This window comes from Onychomys torridus, chromosome 13, assembly GCF_903995425.1.
Source record: "Onychomys torridus chromosome 13, mOncTor1.1, whole genome shotgun sequence".
NCBI classification, from domain to species: Eukaryota; Metazoa; Chordata; class Mammalia; order Rodentia; family Cricetidae; genus Onychomys; species Onychomys torridus.
Window position 1 is genome coordinate 914892 of NC_050455.1, and position 15968 is coordinate 930859.

Here is a 15968-nt window from a genome sequence, read left to right on the forward strand (position 1 = left end):
TCACAGAGTTAAATGCAACATAGAAAAGTAATACTCCTTAAAATAATATTCTATCATATTTCCCCCTTTTGTCTAAATAAAAAGAATGTTTTTAACTCTAACATAGTATAACAACATATAATAAACAGTTATCAAGTAAGAATTTACAATATTCAATCTATTTACATTTAGTGAATTCAGAGAAAGCACTCTACCATCCAACTATCATAGTGACTTCATTGGACAAATATATTTTTTGACTCTTTAAAGTATATAGGCTGATTTATTTCAACAGTCCCTGTTTCAATTCTAAAAAATTCAAAATCAACACAGTAACATAAGATCCAGACTCCCTGTGTATTCCCATCTTATGTGTTTTTTTCCTTATATATTACTTTTACTCTCTCTTTAAAGACTTTATTTTAATATTCATTTCTTTCTATGACTATACCCTTTTTCTTTTCTTAGCCTATGCACATTGTTAAACACACTGTAACCTGTTTAGAGGTTTTTCCATTTGGACCTCTTTTATTGTGTATTTTCAGCCTTTTTTGGCCATATGAGCAAACCTTTAAACTGCTAACCTGCACCTCGATCCTCCATAAAAGGCTATCAGCTGGCTCTGCCCACACCTTGGGTGATGAAAACCAAGTGTGAAACTTGCTGCTGGTCAGAAGTTTGACTGACCAAGAACTACATTCAACCTTCCTAGAGTTCTAGAATGCTGATGCTTGCACTGCAGCAGGCATTTTCACTTAGTTTTTTGTTCCTACTTAAGATACTAGGTGCTCCAGGGCTTGCTGACCAGCAGAAACTGTCTGGCTGAAACTCAAAGGAGCCGTATCCTCCCACCACTTTGTCCTAGCTTCCTCAGCTCTACATGGCAATTCCAGCCCATGCTGGAATGCCAAAATGTTGTTGTTCGTTTTTTATTCTTTTGGGGGGCCCAAATAAAGTACATACACAGGCTTATTATTACTTATAAATGCATGACCTTAGCTTGACTTATTTCTAGCCAGCTTCCCTTAATTTAAATTATCCCATCTACCTTTTGCCTCTGGGCTTTTCCCATTCTCTTACTTCCATAAATCCTACTCTTACTCTGTGGCTTGCTGTGTAGCTGGGTAACTGGCCCCTGGAGTCCTCCTCCTCCTCTGGCTCCTAGACCCTTCTCTTCCTAGATTTCTCCTTCTGTTTATTCTCTCTGCCTGCCACCCCCACCCATCCTTTCTCCTGCTTTGTTATTGGCCATTCAACTCTTTATCAGACCATCAGGTGTTTTACACAGGCACAGTAACACAGCTTCACAGAGATAAACAAATGCAACAGAAACAAAAGTAACACACCTTAAAATAATATTCTACAACGTAGATCAGACTGGCCTTGAACTCAAAGCTCCTCTGCATCTTGAGTACTGGGATTAAAGGGGAGGGGCCTACACACTGAACAACAGCTTACTTCTTAGTCTTTGCTAAAGCATTATCAAAAGTGCCAGTGCTATATGTGTAATTAGTAATAATCTTGAAAACCTATCTACTTGAGTTGGCCACTTTTCTTTTTGTTATAAACTAGAAAAATCTGGGTGCTGGGGTGTAACTCAGCTGCTGCAATGCTTGCCCGCACACATGCAGTCCTGTGCGATCCCCAGCACTACAGAAAAATGGGTGTGCTGATGCAAAACTGTAATCCTAGATCTTGCTGGAGAATGGGGTGTTCAAGTGTGTCTTCACCTACACATGAAGTCTAAGGATATCTTGTGGCATACAAGCCCCTATCACAGACAAAAACAAAACAAACTCATAGGTTCCTTTATTTTTGAACGTTTTTCAAAAGTGGGTTTTCCTCTTTTGTTGATACAGTCACATTTTCAAGATTGATGTCTGAGTTGTTAAAGATACTGGATGGATTTATATTTGTGGTAATATATGGCAAACTGGTGCTTTGTAGGTACTTTGTGAAATCAGGAACCTATTGCGTCACTCTCCAAACATGGGCAGTTGGTTGCCTTTTGATCCAGCCTGTCAGGTTTGGTGGGAATTGAGCCTGAAGTATCATGCCTAGCAAGCTCTACCTACCACTTAGTCACATCCCCTGGTCGTCCCCACCCCCCACACCCTTTTTTATTGGTTTTTCGAGACAGGGTTTCTCTGTGTAGCTTTGCGCCTTTCCTGGAACTCATTTGGTAGACCAGGCTGGCCTTGAACTCACAGAGATCTGCCTGGCTCTGCCTCCCGAGTGCTGGGATTAAAGGTGTGTGCCACCACCGCCTGCCCCCTGGTCCCTTTTTAACTTTTATTTTGATACATGTCTCATTAAGATGCCTAAAGTGTGGCGTTGGACTTGGAAGCTTCTCCCCAAGCCTCTTGAGTAGCTGGGTTTACAGACCTGCACCTCCAGGACAGTTATTTTTAAAGTCAATAAAATGAGAAAGAGAAAAATTAACCACCAGAATTGGGGCTGTCTTCATTATTTGCTTGATTACAATGTTTTGTGTGAGTTTTGAAAGCCTTTCTCAAGTCCCTGACAACTAAAGCCATCCTTTATCATCATCTGAAAAACTATAGTTCAATGCCAGAACCAGCAAGTGTGTGGCCTTGACCTGTGCGTTTTACATCACTGGAAGGATGCTCCAGTGTGTTCTCTGGCCTGTAGAGCTAATAAGTGAAGTATACTGCTGTGGATATCGCTCTGTGTAAATAAAGTTCTGTTTGGCCAGTGGCCAGGCAGGAAGTATAGGCAGGACAAGAGAGAAGAAAATTCTGGGAAGTAGAAGGCTGGGGAGAGACACCGCCAGCCACCGCCATGAGAAGCAACATGTAAAGACACTGGTAAGCCACAAGCCATGTGGCAAAGTATAGATAAGCAGAAATGGGTTAATTTAAGATAGAAAAAGTAGACAACAAGAAGCCTGCCCCAGCCATACAGTTTGTAAACAATGTAATTTCCTGTGTGCTTTCTTGGTTGGGTCTGAGCGACTGTGGGACTGGCGGGTAAGAGAGATTTGTCCTAACTCTGGGCCAGGAAGGAAAACTCTAACTACAGTATACCATTACCTTCTTGTGCCATTGAGATGGGAACTGAAGTCCACACTCTCGCAGAAGTGCTTTGTGCATGTCTTGAAGGTAGCAAATGCAGAGGCAGATGTGGTGCATATGCCTGGAGTGCCATCACTTAGATGGAGGCAGCAAGATAAAGTTCAAAGTCATCCTCGGCTACAAAAGGGTTTGAGGCTAGCCTGGGCAACATGAGACCTTGTCTCAAAGATCATAACCCTTTTGCAAAAAACAAAAACAACTATTCCAATATACCTGGTCTACACACTTAGTGGAGGTAATTAGAAAGCTTGGTGTATTGGAAGCCCATATCCAGAAACAGTTTTTAAAAAGATATAATTTGAATGAGGAGCATTAATGATTTCTTCTGTATGTCTTCTATAGACCTGGAGAGGAAATGATCAGGAAGACTGGCTCCCTCGGACATACCAAGATTTGGAAGGTTTGCCCTGCATAGTGATATTAACTGGCAAGGACCCCCTTGGAGAAACTTTTCCCAGGTAAGATGTGAATCACTGGTTCCAAGGCATCACAGTTCCCCAGCTGAACTGCCAAATTATTGATGAAGCTGCTTTAGTTGTTTGGCAGTAATTGTTTCATGCAGGGACAAAAGGAATAGAGCCTCGTTCTTTCTCCCTTTCAGATTTCCAGTTCTGGAATGGGACTGAGACACAGCTGAAAAGTGGTTTTGCCCTAGAGAGGCTGAGAGGGAAGGCAGAAGATGGATGAATGGAGACAGATAGATAGGTAGATAGATAGATAGATAGATAGATAGATAGATAGATAGGTAGATATTCAAATATATAGAGATATATAGATGATAGATAGGTAGGTAGATAGATAGATGATAGATGTCTTTAGATAAAACACTTTGTTAATCTAATGTTCTAAACTCCCCTGAGGATCTAGGGACTGTAGACTGGAAAGCAATAGTAATAAAAGCACCAGCTGAATGTTTACTGTGTGTCAGGCCACACCCCAAATGCTCCCACATGCGGCGCCTCTTTCTTTGCATCACCCTGATGAGCCGGCCCTGTCTACTGAACCTTTGACTTTGGCATTTAGAGACGATGGAGCTGGAAGCTGGGGCCTCACACATGCTCGGCAAGGTTTCTCCTGTTGATCTCCATCTCTAGCCTCCATCCTCTCTATTTTTACTTTGGGGACACATGAGGAGTGCAGCACAGAGAAAGATGGCCAGTTGGGAGCTGACCGAGCTGAGACTTAAAGCAGACTGTCCCATGGGTCACAGGACCTTCAGGCATGCATTAGTGTTCTGTGTTAGAGGGACATGCCACTAATATAGTTCCTTCTGTACAGGTCTTTAAAGTACTGTGACCTGCGATTAATTGACTCCAGCTACTTAACTCGCACAGCCTTGGAGCAGGAGGTGGGCCTGGCATGCTGCTATGTCTCAAAAGAGGTCATCCGGGGGCCTGCTGCTGCCCTGGACCTCAGTGGAAAGGAGGCCGAGAGGGCCCCCACCAGTGAGAATGACTCTGAGGAGCTGTTCATCGACTTGGAGCGACCACAGAGCAACAGCAGTGCTGTCACGGGAACCTCAGGTTAGAACTCTCCTAAGCAATGGCAGGGACCTCCTCCATGGGCCTCAGCTGCTGGGAAGGGTGCAGGAAAGCTGAATACCTGCAGCTTTCTCTGGGTATAACCATGAGCTTAGCGAGAGGCAAAAAAAACCATAACCAATTTGTCTCATAGCCTCACGCTTCTCCATCTCCTTCCAGTTACTCCAGAGCTTAGATCTGCATAAATACCTTGCTTTCAGTCTAGAGATGGAAGCTGTAAGCTTGTAGTAGGTGACTCAGTGCCTGGTACAAATGTTTATGTGGATGGATGGATGGGGAGATGAATGAAGGGGCAGATGGATGGTTGGATGAAGGATGTATGAATAGATGAATAGATGGCTAATTATCCTAAGTACGGGAAGGATTCAAGAAAATGCTGAAGGGAGACCCCAGACTCAAATAGTATACAAGAACAAAGAACATTTATTTACCATCATGCAGGGTTGAACTCCTGTACAAAATGGCCCTGAGAGGAGCATGCAGGCTCCTTTTCAGCACAACTAGGGGAATTTCAGGAATAGTTAGGTCATCTCAAACATAATTGATCAAACAAGCAGCAGTTACACTAGTATACTTTTAATTGGCTGAGGTTCAGTTTTATGAGGTTCCATTTTTGGACATACTTAAGTGGGTTTGGGTAAGTCTGGACATGACTCAGAAGTGGGGGTTGCAGGATTTGTCCTTGAACTACTTCGGGCTGACCCAGGTCTTGTGCGTGCTCTCCCTGAATGTAAGGGTGTTGTTGATTAATGGCATTTTGTTGGAAGATAAACCTGCTTTGCACCTCTCAGAGAACTGAAACCTAAATTCAGTTGCAAAAGTGGGAAAGTTTAACCCCTTCAGTACTTGCTGGCAAGTATTTGTACACTGCAAGCTTCTCAGGGTGACTAGCTGACTCACTTAGTAAACATAGAGCAAATGCAGCCCTGCTTCCAGACTTTTTTTGATTATGAAAGAAATAAAGATGAATGCAGAAGATGTATGAAAGTACCAAGAAGAGGTTACGGTGAAGCACCCCCACCAAAGGTAGCCATGAGCCCCACCCTTTCCCTGAATTAGCATGGAGATTGGGTCAGCACTGGGATGTGCATCACAAGCATGCTCATACTTGTGCCCAGAGAAGCACCAGTGTCCCTGCTGAGTCTGTTAGCAGTTGTTGGGTGACTCCATGCCTGTGGGCCCTCCCATCTGTAGTGGCCAAGGGCCTGGAGAGACATGAGACCCACCCTTCTCTAGGCTGTGCCCAGCTACTCTGCTCAGCAGGCCAGCTTGTTTACCCATCATCCCCCTCAGCTCCACCACTCTAGGCTCCTTAATTTTCCTGAAAGCAGCTCAGAAAAGGCCACAGGACAGGACAAGGGAACAAAATGAAGGGAAGTGTCATATCTAGGATCTCAAGGATATAAGGTCAGGGAGGGACATGACGGGATGGGGAAAGGCTGTCCCCTTCCCAGGGCTCTTTTACAAAAGAGATTTAAAAAATTCTTATGTGCTTGAGTATTTTACCTGCATGTATACCACGTGAGTAACTGATGCCCATGGAGGTCAGAAGAGGACATTGGGTCCCCTGGAACTGGAGTTATTTTATCGTGAGCCTCCATGCAGGAGCTGGGACTGAACGCCATCTTCCACAAGAAGAGCAAATGTCTTGGCAGCTGAAGTGTCATAGCTACCAACCAATGGCTCTTCAGTCATACTTCTCCACTGTCTGCCCCACTTACTAACATGTCCTAACTTAAGTTGCTCTGTCTGCAATACAAAAGTCTGCAACAAAGCCTGCTCACACTCAACACTCAGACCCCAGCCCCTGGGCTCCCTCGGGATGACAGGTCTGAAGGTAGGAGGCAGGCTCTGTCACATGACTGATGTCATGAGTGTTCCATGTCAGAAACACCAATGGATATATCTGTGTCTTTCTACAATGTCAGAATTTATTGAACTCCCCAGGTTTAGTGGCTGCAGTGACATTGATTTATCATATAATCTACCTTCCTTGTTTGCCTGGCCAAGGTGAATGCAGGTTCTTTATTCCAATCCTAATTACTAGTATTAAACTTCTATATCACATAGCCACAGTGAATGTGTGTGTGTGTTTGTGTATGTGTGTGTACATGTGTGTATGTGTGTGCATGTGTATGTGTGCACGTGTGTGTGTACGTGACGTGTGTGTGTGTGTGTGTGTGTGTGTGTGTGTGTGTGTGCAGATGTCTATAAATGGGTCGCAGTGAAGAGAGGTTAAAGAACCCACTGCAGAGCTCAAGAGGGCTCCAAAGTGGACTGAGAAAAAGTTTGAATTAAAATCCAAAGCGGACTACAGCCAGGAGGGAGCTGTTTTCTGGTTCTAAGTGGAGCTGCAGAGTGTAACTGCTAGGTGAAGGCTAGTGTTTGAAAGCAGGAAGTGAGTCAGGAACTGGAAAAGGGCAGGTTAAGTCCAGGTCCAGTTAGGGAGCAGGTAGAGAGGCAGGCAGCTCAGGAGGCATGTCAACAGCAGGGAGCTCGGCCCAAACTCTAAGAACAGTGATGTACACACCAGGTATCAGATGACAGGCTGGTGTGGGGCCATGCTATCTCAGTATTAGGTGTCTGTCACTTTATGGGGGTGAGGTGAGGGAGTTAACCATACTCTTTCCTTGGTTGGCATGTCCAGTAAGTGCTAAGGGATTTTTAATACACTCTTGTTCCCCTATAGCTTCAATTCACCCCATAAACTTACAGGCATATGTGGCTGAACAGGCTGAGTGGGTGTGACAGACAGATGGCGCAGTTTCTCGGCCCATGCAGGGCTGCGGTAGTTCTCCTCAATGGAGTAGAGAGTTCTGTTCTATACACAGTGTGAAGTAACTCAAGAGTAGGGCTGCCTGGCCGCAACACTGGAAGCCCCCACAGTCACAGACAGTAAAAGAGGCTTTCTTCTCCAGAAAAGAATTTTTTTAAATTATCTGTAATTGTGTGTGTGTGTGTGTGTGTGTGTGTGTGTGTGTGTCCAGGATGGGGGGTGTGCACATGAATGAAGAGCCTGGAGGCATTGAATCCTCTGGAGCTGGAGTTACAGGCATCTGTGAGCCACCTGACATGGGTGCTGGGAGTTAAACTTGGGGCCTGCAAGAGCAGTATATACCCTTAACTGCTGAGCAATCTCTCCAGCCCAAGAGAGGTTTTTTTTTTTGTTTTTTTTTTTTTTTTTAAGATTTATTTATTTATTATGTATACAGCAGGCCAGAAGAGGGCACCAGATCTCACTACAGATGGTTGTGAGCCACCATGTGGTTGCTGGGAATTGAACTCAGGAACTCTAGAAGAGCAGTCAATGCTCTGAGCCTTCTCTCCAGCACCAAGAGGTTTGCTTTTAACAACTGAAGGTCTCCCATAGCTGGGATTAGAACTGTATGGCTGGACAACACCCATTTGAGCTCAAAGAGTGTCTTCAGCCATGAGGCTCACCCACTAGAGGAAAGCTTGCTTAAAGCTAACAGACAAGAACTGGACAGCGGTGATACACACTTTTAATTCCAGCACTCAGAAGGCAGAGGCAGGCAGATATCTGTGAGTTCGAGGCCAGCCTGGTCTACAGAGTGAGATCCAGGATAGACTCCAAAGCTACACAGAGAAACCCTGTCTCGAAAAACCAAAAAAAAAAAAAAAAAAAAAAAAACCATACAAAAGAGAAGACACTGGGTACTCACTCTGGAGCAGATATGCTTTCTACCCACTCCCATGGCAGCACCCCAGCCTGGTTTAGGAAGTGACTAGGAACTGTGGAGCTTACTAGTGGTGTTGTAAGGCTCTCGGTCCCTCAAGGCAACAAGTGCCACTGAAAAGGACTTGAATGTGGAGCCTGTAATGCCATCCGAAAGAGGTGGGAGGACACTTTAATAGAAGGACTACTTCCAAAAATGTGGGAAGGCTCTGGAAAAGGAACAGCAGGTGATAAAGTATTGGGATCTCGTGACCCTGTGACCCCTGCCTGGCTTCCCAGAGAAAGGTGGTCACCTGGAGTGTGAGAAGGAAGCCAGGGGAGATAGAACCAATTTCTAGCTGGTGTCTCCCACAGGCCAAGCGTACCCTCCCCACTCTCCTCACCCCCATTCCCCGGAAACCGTGCAAGCCAGGGCAACGGGACAGGAGGGAGCAGTGTAGAGACTGAGGCAGAGAGAATATTCCATCGCTGACTGTAGTGCCAAAAGCTTTTTTCGTTTTTATTTGTTTTGGTTTTTTCGTTTTGTTTTTTTAATAGCCTTTACCTCCAGACCTTGACATCAGGGAGGGGCGGGAATAGGATGAGTTCCTCTGTCGTCTTCCAGGTTCCATCATGGAGAATGGGGTGAGCTCCTCTAGTACTGACAAATCCCAGCAGCAGCCTCCCACCCCCACCTTCCAGAGCCCCACCCCCAGTGTGCGGCTGGATGAAGGGGTCTCTGCCAGCACTGCTGTGACTGGAGAGAGCCTGAAGCAGGAGTGTGACTCCGTGGGCCTTCCAATGACCAGCAGCACCACCTCCAAGCCTTCTTCCTCCTCATCCTCGAGTGCTCAGCCTCTTGCGTGGTCAGGGCAGCCGCCCAGAGGCTGCCGGGGCCTGCACACAGCCCTGCCCCCGGTGGTGATCTTATCCAAAGCTGCATACAGCCTGCTGGGATCCCAGAAGGGCGGCAGGCTGCCACCCTCCTCATCCCTGCTACCCCACGCTGATGTGGCCTGGGTGAGCTCTCTGCGGCCGGGCTTGCACAAGGACATGAGCAGCGAGGAGCAGTCCCTTTTCTACCGTCAGTGGACCTCAGCCAGGCAGCACCATGCTGACCACAGCAACCAGCCAGACCCCGCCTCGGGCTCCCGGACCTTGCACCCGAGACGGCTGCTGCTCACTGGACCCCCCCAGGTAGGGATGGAACAGGGCAGGCCTTGTCTTGGCTGTAGGGGGACATTTTGGGGGTTGTTGGGGGTGGCAGAAGATCTCATTCAGTCCTCAGCTGAAGAGCCAAAGTGTGAAAAAAATCGCTTTTCTTTTTCTTTCCCATCTTCTCCTCCTCCACCCTTACTCAATTACAAATATTTCCATCAGGTGGGAAAGACTGGCTCCTATTTACAGTTCCTTAGGATCCTTTTCCGAATGCTTATCCGGCTGCTGGAGGTAGACGTGTATGATGAGGAAGAGATAAACACAGGTGAGGCTTGATATTGCTTCCCCCCTGGGTGTCTAGGGTACCTAAATTGCAGAGCTATCATGGAACAGTTCAAGAGCTCAGCTAATAATCCCAAGTGAATCGTGGCTCTCAGCTTCCGGGAGCCTCTCTCCAGTGTGCAGCCAGCTGCTGGGTGCAATGTTTCATCAGCTTTGGTACCTAGGTAGGTCCATTGCCTAGCTAGGTAAACCCTGTGGTTCTTGCCAGCTCTGCACTGGGCTCCTTGGTATCACAGCCTTAGATTTTAACCAACCTGCAGCTACAGAGAGTCTGCAATCTCGCCCTGGCTGCCACTGCATTAGTTCCCTGTCACTTCTCATCCAACCGGGAGCCTAGCTGTCTCCTTCCCCTGTCACTCTGGTGAGGGTCGAGTCAAAAGTGCACCGGGAGGCATAAGAGCCCTTCCTGAAAGAACATGCTTGAGACTGCCACCAAAATGCAAGGTATCACAGCGTAAAAATCAAATGTTATTTATATCGAAAAAGTAATAGCTATATTTGTAATCTTGGGCTTTCCCTCAAAGTGGTTTATGCTACTTTAAAAAGCCTTACATTTTATTGTGTGCATGTGTGTATGGGAGGCATACAAGGGTTGAGGTCAGAGGACAACTTTTGGGAGTCGGTTTTCTCTTTCCACCATGTGGGTCCTAAAGTCATTAAGCCTGGCTGCAAAGCACTTTTCCTACTGAGCTAGCCTTGAGTTGCATTTTGAACTTACTATTTATTAATAATAAACAGCATCTATTGCATACCTACCATGTGCTGCTGCTGTCTTAACACCCTGAATTCCCAATCCCTAAGTCTCAAAGAGCTATATGAGCCCAGTACTTGAGGGGTTAAGTTTGTGCCTAGAGGGGTAAAGTACTAAGGTGTAGGAAAAGGATTCAAGCTCTAGAAATGCTCAAAGGCTGCAGCTGGCACCTGGTAAAGATTTTGACTTCACTGCTCTTGGGGACCTGTGAGGGAGGTTGGGAGGGTAAGTGTGGACCGGAGGACAGAACACTCTGGTGATTCTAATGCACCGCATACACTGGGGCTTTTGTTCCTCGCATCCTGAAATTTCAGACAGCTTCAGGCATACTCACCAAGCTGTAATCCCAGCTAAAGCAAGGGGGGATGCCAGCAAGGCTTGCCTGGGACCTGGTCAACTTAGTGAGAACTTGTATTAGTCAGGGTTCTCTATGATATATTAAAATATATTATATTATTAGAGTGGCTCCCAGGCTGTGGTCCGCCTAGTCTAGCAATGCTGTCTCCTGATAGAAAGGCCAAGAACTTGGCAGCTGTTCAGTCCACAGGCTGGATGTCTCAGCTGCTCTTTCTCTACATTGGAATCCCAAATAAGTCTGAAGTAATACCTCAGGAGCAGGACAATTGAACTTGCTAGCAAGGGTGAAAGCAAGCAGGCAAAAAGGAAAAGATCCCTTCTTCCATGTCCTTTGATTTACATTGCCACCAGAAGGTGTGGCCCAGATTTAAGGTGGGTCTTCTGACCTCAAATGATCCAGCCAAGAAAACCCTTTACAGTTGTGCCCAGCTGCATGAGTTTTAGTTGATTTCAGATGCAGTCAACTGACAACCAAGATTAGCAATCCTTGTCTCAGGTTTTTATAGAAAGTGCTGGGGCCATGGCTCAGTGGTAGAGTGCTTGCTGGAACATGGGATGCAGAAAGCTCAACCCCCAGTACTGAGAAAGAGCAACAATCAAAGCATCCCACAGCTAAAGCTGAGAATTTTGATCATTCAAATAAGTATGTGTTTAAGGAGCATTGGAAGACTGGGTTTTACTGCATAGGAGTTTGGGAACTGGGCTGTAGAAACTAATCAGGGCTAGTGAGGGGAAATCCCCTTCCTGGCAAAAGTCTCAAGGAATGGTTCTGGTTCCTTCTACTCTGGGATAAGAGCTTGTTTGGGGACTGGAAAGAAAGCTCAGATGTTAAGAGCACTGGCTGCTCTTCCAGAGGACCCAAGTTCAATTCCCAGCATCCATGTGGCAGCTCACAACTCCAGTTCCAGGGTATCCAACACCCTCACACAGACATACATGCAGGCAAAACACAAATCAATGCTCATAAAATAAATAAATAAAAACAAAAACAAGCAGGGTGGTGGTGGTGCATGCCTTTAATCCCAGCACTCAGGAGGCAGTGTGAGTTTGAGGCCAGCCTGGTCTACAGAGCTGGACAGACTCCAAAGCTACAGAGAGAAACCCTGTCTTGAAAAACAAAAAACAAAAAACAAAAAAACAAAACAAAAAAAAAAAAGAAAAGAAACGAAAGAAAGAAAGAAAGAAAGAAAGAAAGAAAGAAAGAAAGAAAGAAAGAAAGAAAGCTCATTTCTCAGAGTGCCTTTGTCACGCCCTCCCCAGCTTTGTGCTTCAGAATGGCAGGGAGGAGAGGAGGAGGGTAGGGGGAGGGAGGGAGGAGGAAAGCCCACCTGTCCTGTGCTCTGCCCTGCCCTAGATCACAGTGAAAACAGTGGAGCAAGCCAGTCAGAAGGAGAGCCCTGGCCTGACATCGAGACCTTCAGCAAAATGCCTTTTGACCTCAGTGTGCACGACCCCAAGTACAGTCTGATGAGCCTGGTTTACACTGAGAAGCTGGCTGGGATCAAACAAGGTCAGTGTATGCAGAGGCAGGCTCTGAAGGTGAGGGACTCTAAATCAGGGCTTGGGGTGGGGGAGGGAGACAGTCCACTCCTTTGAGAAGAGTGCAGTAATTCTGTTTTCACTCTTACACATGAACACACACACATACATCTTGATTTTTAAACTGGCTTATCAGGGCTCAAATTATAAAGTCCTCTGAGAAGTCTGTATGAGAAATGAGCATTTCTTTCCAAGCTTTATATATGTATCATGGAGATAACATTTTCTCATGCCTTGTACACAGAAGTAATAAAGGAATACAAAGTTGAGGAGCCTGGAAAACGAGAGACCATGTCTATTATGCTGACCAAGTACGCGGCCTACAATACCTTCCACCACTGTGAACAATGCCAGCAGTACATGGACTTCACTCCCACCTCCCAGGTGCAGCCCGCTTTGCCCTTGCCTGGGAACCCTGTGGCCAGTATGGCCCTTGTACGTACTGGGGGGAAAGGAGGATGAAACCTCCTGGCTTCAGGCTCTAGAGAAACAGAGTGTAAACCTGGCTTCCTTTTTAGTACAGGTACTCACTACTCCAGGTTGGCCTCAAATTCACAACCCTCCTGCATGCTGAATGGAACTGTAGGCTTGTCTATCATGCCTGGTTTTATTTTCTCATATTTGGGCATTAGGGACACATCTCGGGGTCTTGTAAATGATAAACATACAATCTAGCACCCCAGCCTCTTCTTGTCTTTACACACAGGAGGAAAGAGCAGCGTTGTAGTAACACTCCTACTTTGGGGGAGATACTCTATGTCATCCCCATTTCTCTTCTTGAGTTTTATGTCTTGGCACTGAGCACCTGGGACCCTGTTGCTTCTAGGCTGTGCTGAGAAAATTCCCCAAACCAGCTTCTTAGGACCACACCTCCCCTTGAAAGCACATCCTGAAATTCAATGGGTGCTAGAAAACACATTGAAAACTGGGTTACAGGTTACCTCTGGTATCCATTTGTGTTCTTGGAGGGCTACTAGTCTGTTAACAATTCTTTTAATTAAGTGGTGTGTGTGTGTGTGTGTGTGTGTGTGTGTGTGTGTGTGTGTGTGTGTACACATACATGCAGGAATTGGTTCCCTCATTCCACCATTGTGGGCCCTGGGATCAGTGGCAAGCCCTTTCCCTGTTGAGCCGGCCCACTGGCCCTGTTCACAAGTCTTCATAGGATAGTGGAGACACAAGTGCCTTTGCCTATAAATTATAGGTGTTTAGGATTTTTCTGCATAAAAATCCCTCTTGACTAGTTTCTGTGAGATTACAATGCAAGTAATATATCTCCACATTTGTGATGTAGAACAAACTAGAATTTAGAGGAAGAACTTTTTTTTCTGAAGTGTAATATTTAGGTTAAAACTAATAGGAAACCTACTTGGATTTTAGGTGCTGATGAAAATTTGTTATCATTCCATTAAATCAATTATTGGCTTTACTGTACAGCCCATAAAGAACAATTTTATAATTATACATGGAGATGGATTCCTGGGCAAGTGAATGTCCCAGCAACCTTTACAGACAGGTTAGATTATACTTGGCTTTTGAGTCACATGGTCTTTCCCTGATGTCAAAGTTCTGCACTAAATGTTGGAAATGCTTCATTTTCCATTATAACCAGAAAAGATGGCACCACAGACACATTTTAAATTCTAGCCCCACTCTCTAAGTGCTGAAACTTAATGTATTCAGTCTGACTCACAGAGCAGAAGAGTCCCCTGTAACTGAGGCCTTTAGGGAACATGTATGTATCAGGTCAGCCCATAGGGATCTTATCTTGGAGACTGAGCATCTGTCAAGGTCCTGAGCTAATGAGGAATAAAGACAGACAATGCCAAGTGGGACTTAACCCTTGCAGAGACTTCATCATGGCTCCACACTGACCTGTGTCAGTGACAGTTAGAAAATGATAAGCCTTTTATACATTGCTCGTTACAGCCAAAATGTCTAGTGGCACTTATTCTTGCAGTTGCTCAGGTCAAAAATCAAAAAGAATGGCCTGGAAGTTTGGGAATCATACATTGACCATCCCTCTCTTTCTTCTTTTGCAAATCTAGATGTCTGACTCCACCCTTCATGCATTCACATTTTCTTCTTCTATGCTGGGAGAAGAAGTCCAGCTTTATTTCATCATTCCCAAGTCCAAAGAGAGTCATTTTGTCTTCAGCAAGCAGGGCAGACACCTGGAAAGCATGCGGCTGCCCCTGGTTTCGGACAAGGTGGGCTAGAGCTTTTGGGTGTCAGGGTTGCTGGGCGCTAGTTAGGGTTCCCCAAGATGCTCATATCTGCCCTAGGAGGGGTCCCCCAAGATGCTCACATCTGAGGATTTACTTTCCCATTTTCCTCTCATTTGTTTCCTTCCACAGAATCTAAATGCAGTCAAGAGCCCCATTTTCACCCCTTCCAGTGGCCGACATGAGCACGGACTCCTAAACCTTTTCCATGCTATGGAGGGCATCAGCCATCTTCACCTTCTGGTGGTCAAAGAATACGAGATGCCACTGTACCGAAAGTACTGGCCCAACCACATCATGCTGGTGCTTCCTGGCATGTTCAATAATGCAGGCGTGGGTAAGGGTGCCCTCGGGGCAGGCGGAGGGCCAAGAAGACAAACACAACCCATCCCCTTGGTTTGCATCTTCTGGAGGTTGCCTCTGGGAATTGCCCTGCCCTCCTGAACACAGGTCTTTTGATTCTGAGTTCTTCCTTCTCTCTTGTTTTGTAATTTTGTGGATCCTAACGTTATTGTTCAGTTTTGAAGAATTTTTAACTTCTGAGGCCTAGTAAGTACTAAATCACTGGAATATTGAATACCTTGCACAGGACAGGGAATCTTCCTAGTATAGACTACCAATGTTCCCAGGCTGGACGTTCTAGGGTAGAATGTGTCCATGAGAAATACATGGATGGGAGGTGATGATGTATCTGATTTAGAGGGTCCCCTACTATGTCTCCTGCTAGGGGCATAAGGCAAGTTTTAGTCCAGTCAAGGTGTTGGAAGCATCTATGTTACTGAAGCATTTTAATTAATTTAATTCTTGTATGGTAAGGGCACAACTCCAGTTTTTCATGTGGTTATCCAGATGTTCCAAAGACATTTCCCCCATTGGATGGCACTGGCATCCTTGTCATATATGAGAGGGTTTATTTCTTGGCTCTCTATGTATCTGTCTTTATATGTCACTAGCTTTACCATGTGGCTTTAAGTTTTAAAAGGAAGAAGTATAAAACCTGCAACTTTTAAAAACTTCAGAAATATTTGCATACTTGTATGGACTATAATATGATAACGTTTGTAACATATAATCAAATTAGAGTGTAAACACTTTCTTTAAATAGGAATCACTTTTATGTGTTTGGAGTTTTGTATTCTCCCAGTCGTTTTGAAATATACCATGTGTTTGTTTGTTTGTTTAAGATTTATTTATTTATTATGTACACAGAAGAGGGCACCAGATCTCGTTACAGATGGTTGTGAGCCACCATGTGGTGCTGGGAATTGAACTCATGACCTCTGGAAGAGCAGCCAGTGCTCTTAA

The 15968-nt window shown here is 45.4% G+C and overlaps 1 protein-coding gene across 1 annotated transcript in view; it reads left to right on the plus strand.

Annotated features, from left to right (window-relative positions):
• The window catches only part of Greb1l (GREB1 like retinoic acid receptor coactivator), a 132993-nt gene that overhangs the window by 100956 nt on the left and 16069 nt on the right, over positions 1–15968 (plus strand). The window contains exons 19-26 of the mRNA XM_036204260.1: positions 3417–3532; positions 4353–4597; positions 8917–9488; positions 9672–9774; positions 12254–12409; positions 12683–12822; positions 14487–14648; positions 14796–15000. Coding sequence (XP_036060153.1) covers positions 3417–3532; positions 4353–4597; positions 8917–9488; positions 9672–9774; positions 12254–12409; positions 12683–12822; positions 14487–14648; positions 14796–15000 — 1699 coding nt within the window. The remainder of the gene's footprint in view (positions 1–3416; positions 3533–4352; positions 4598–8916; positions 9489–9671; positions 9775–12253; positions 12410–12682; positions 12823–14486; positions 14649–14795; positions 15001–15968) is intronic.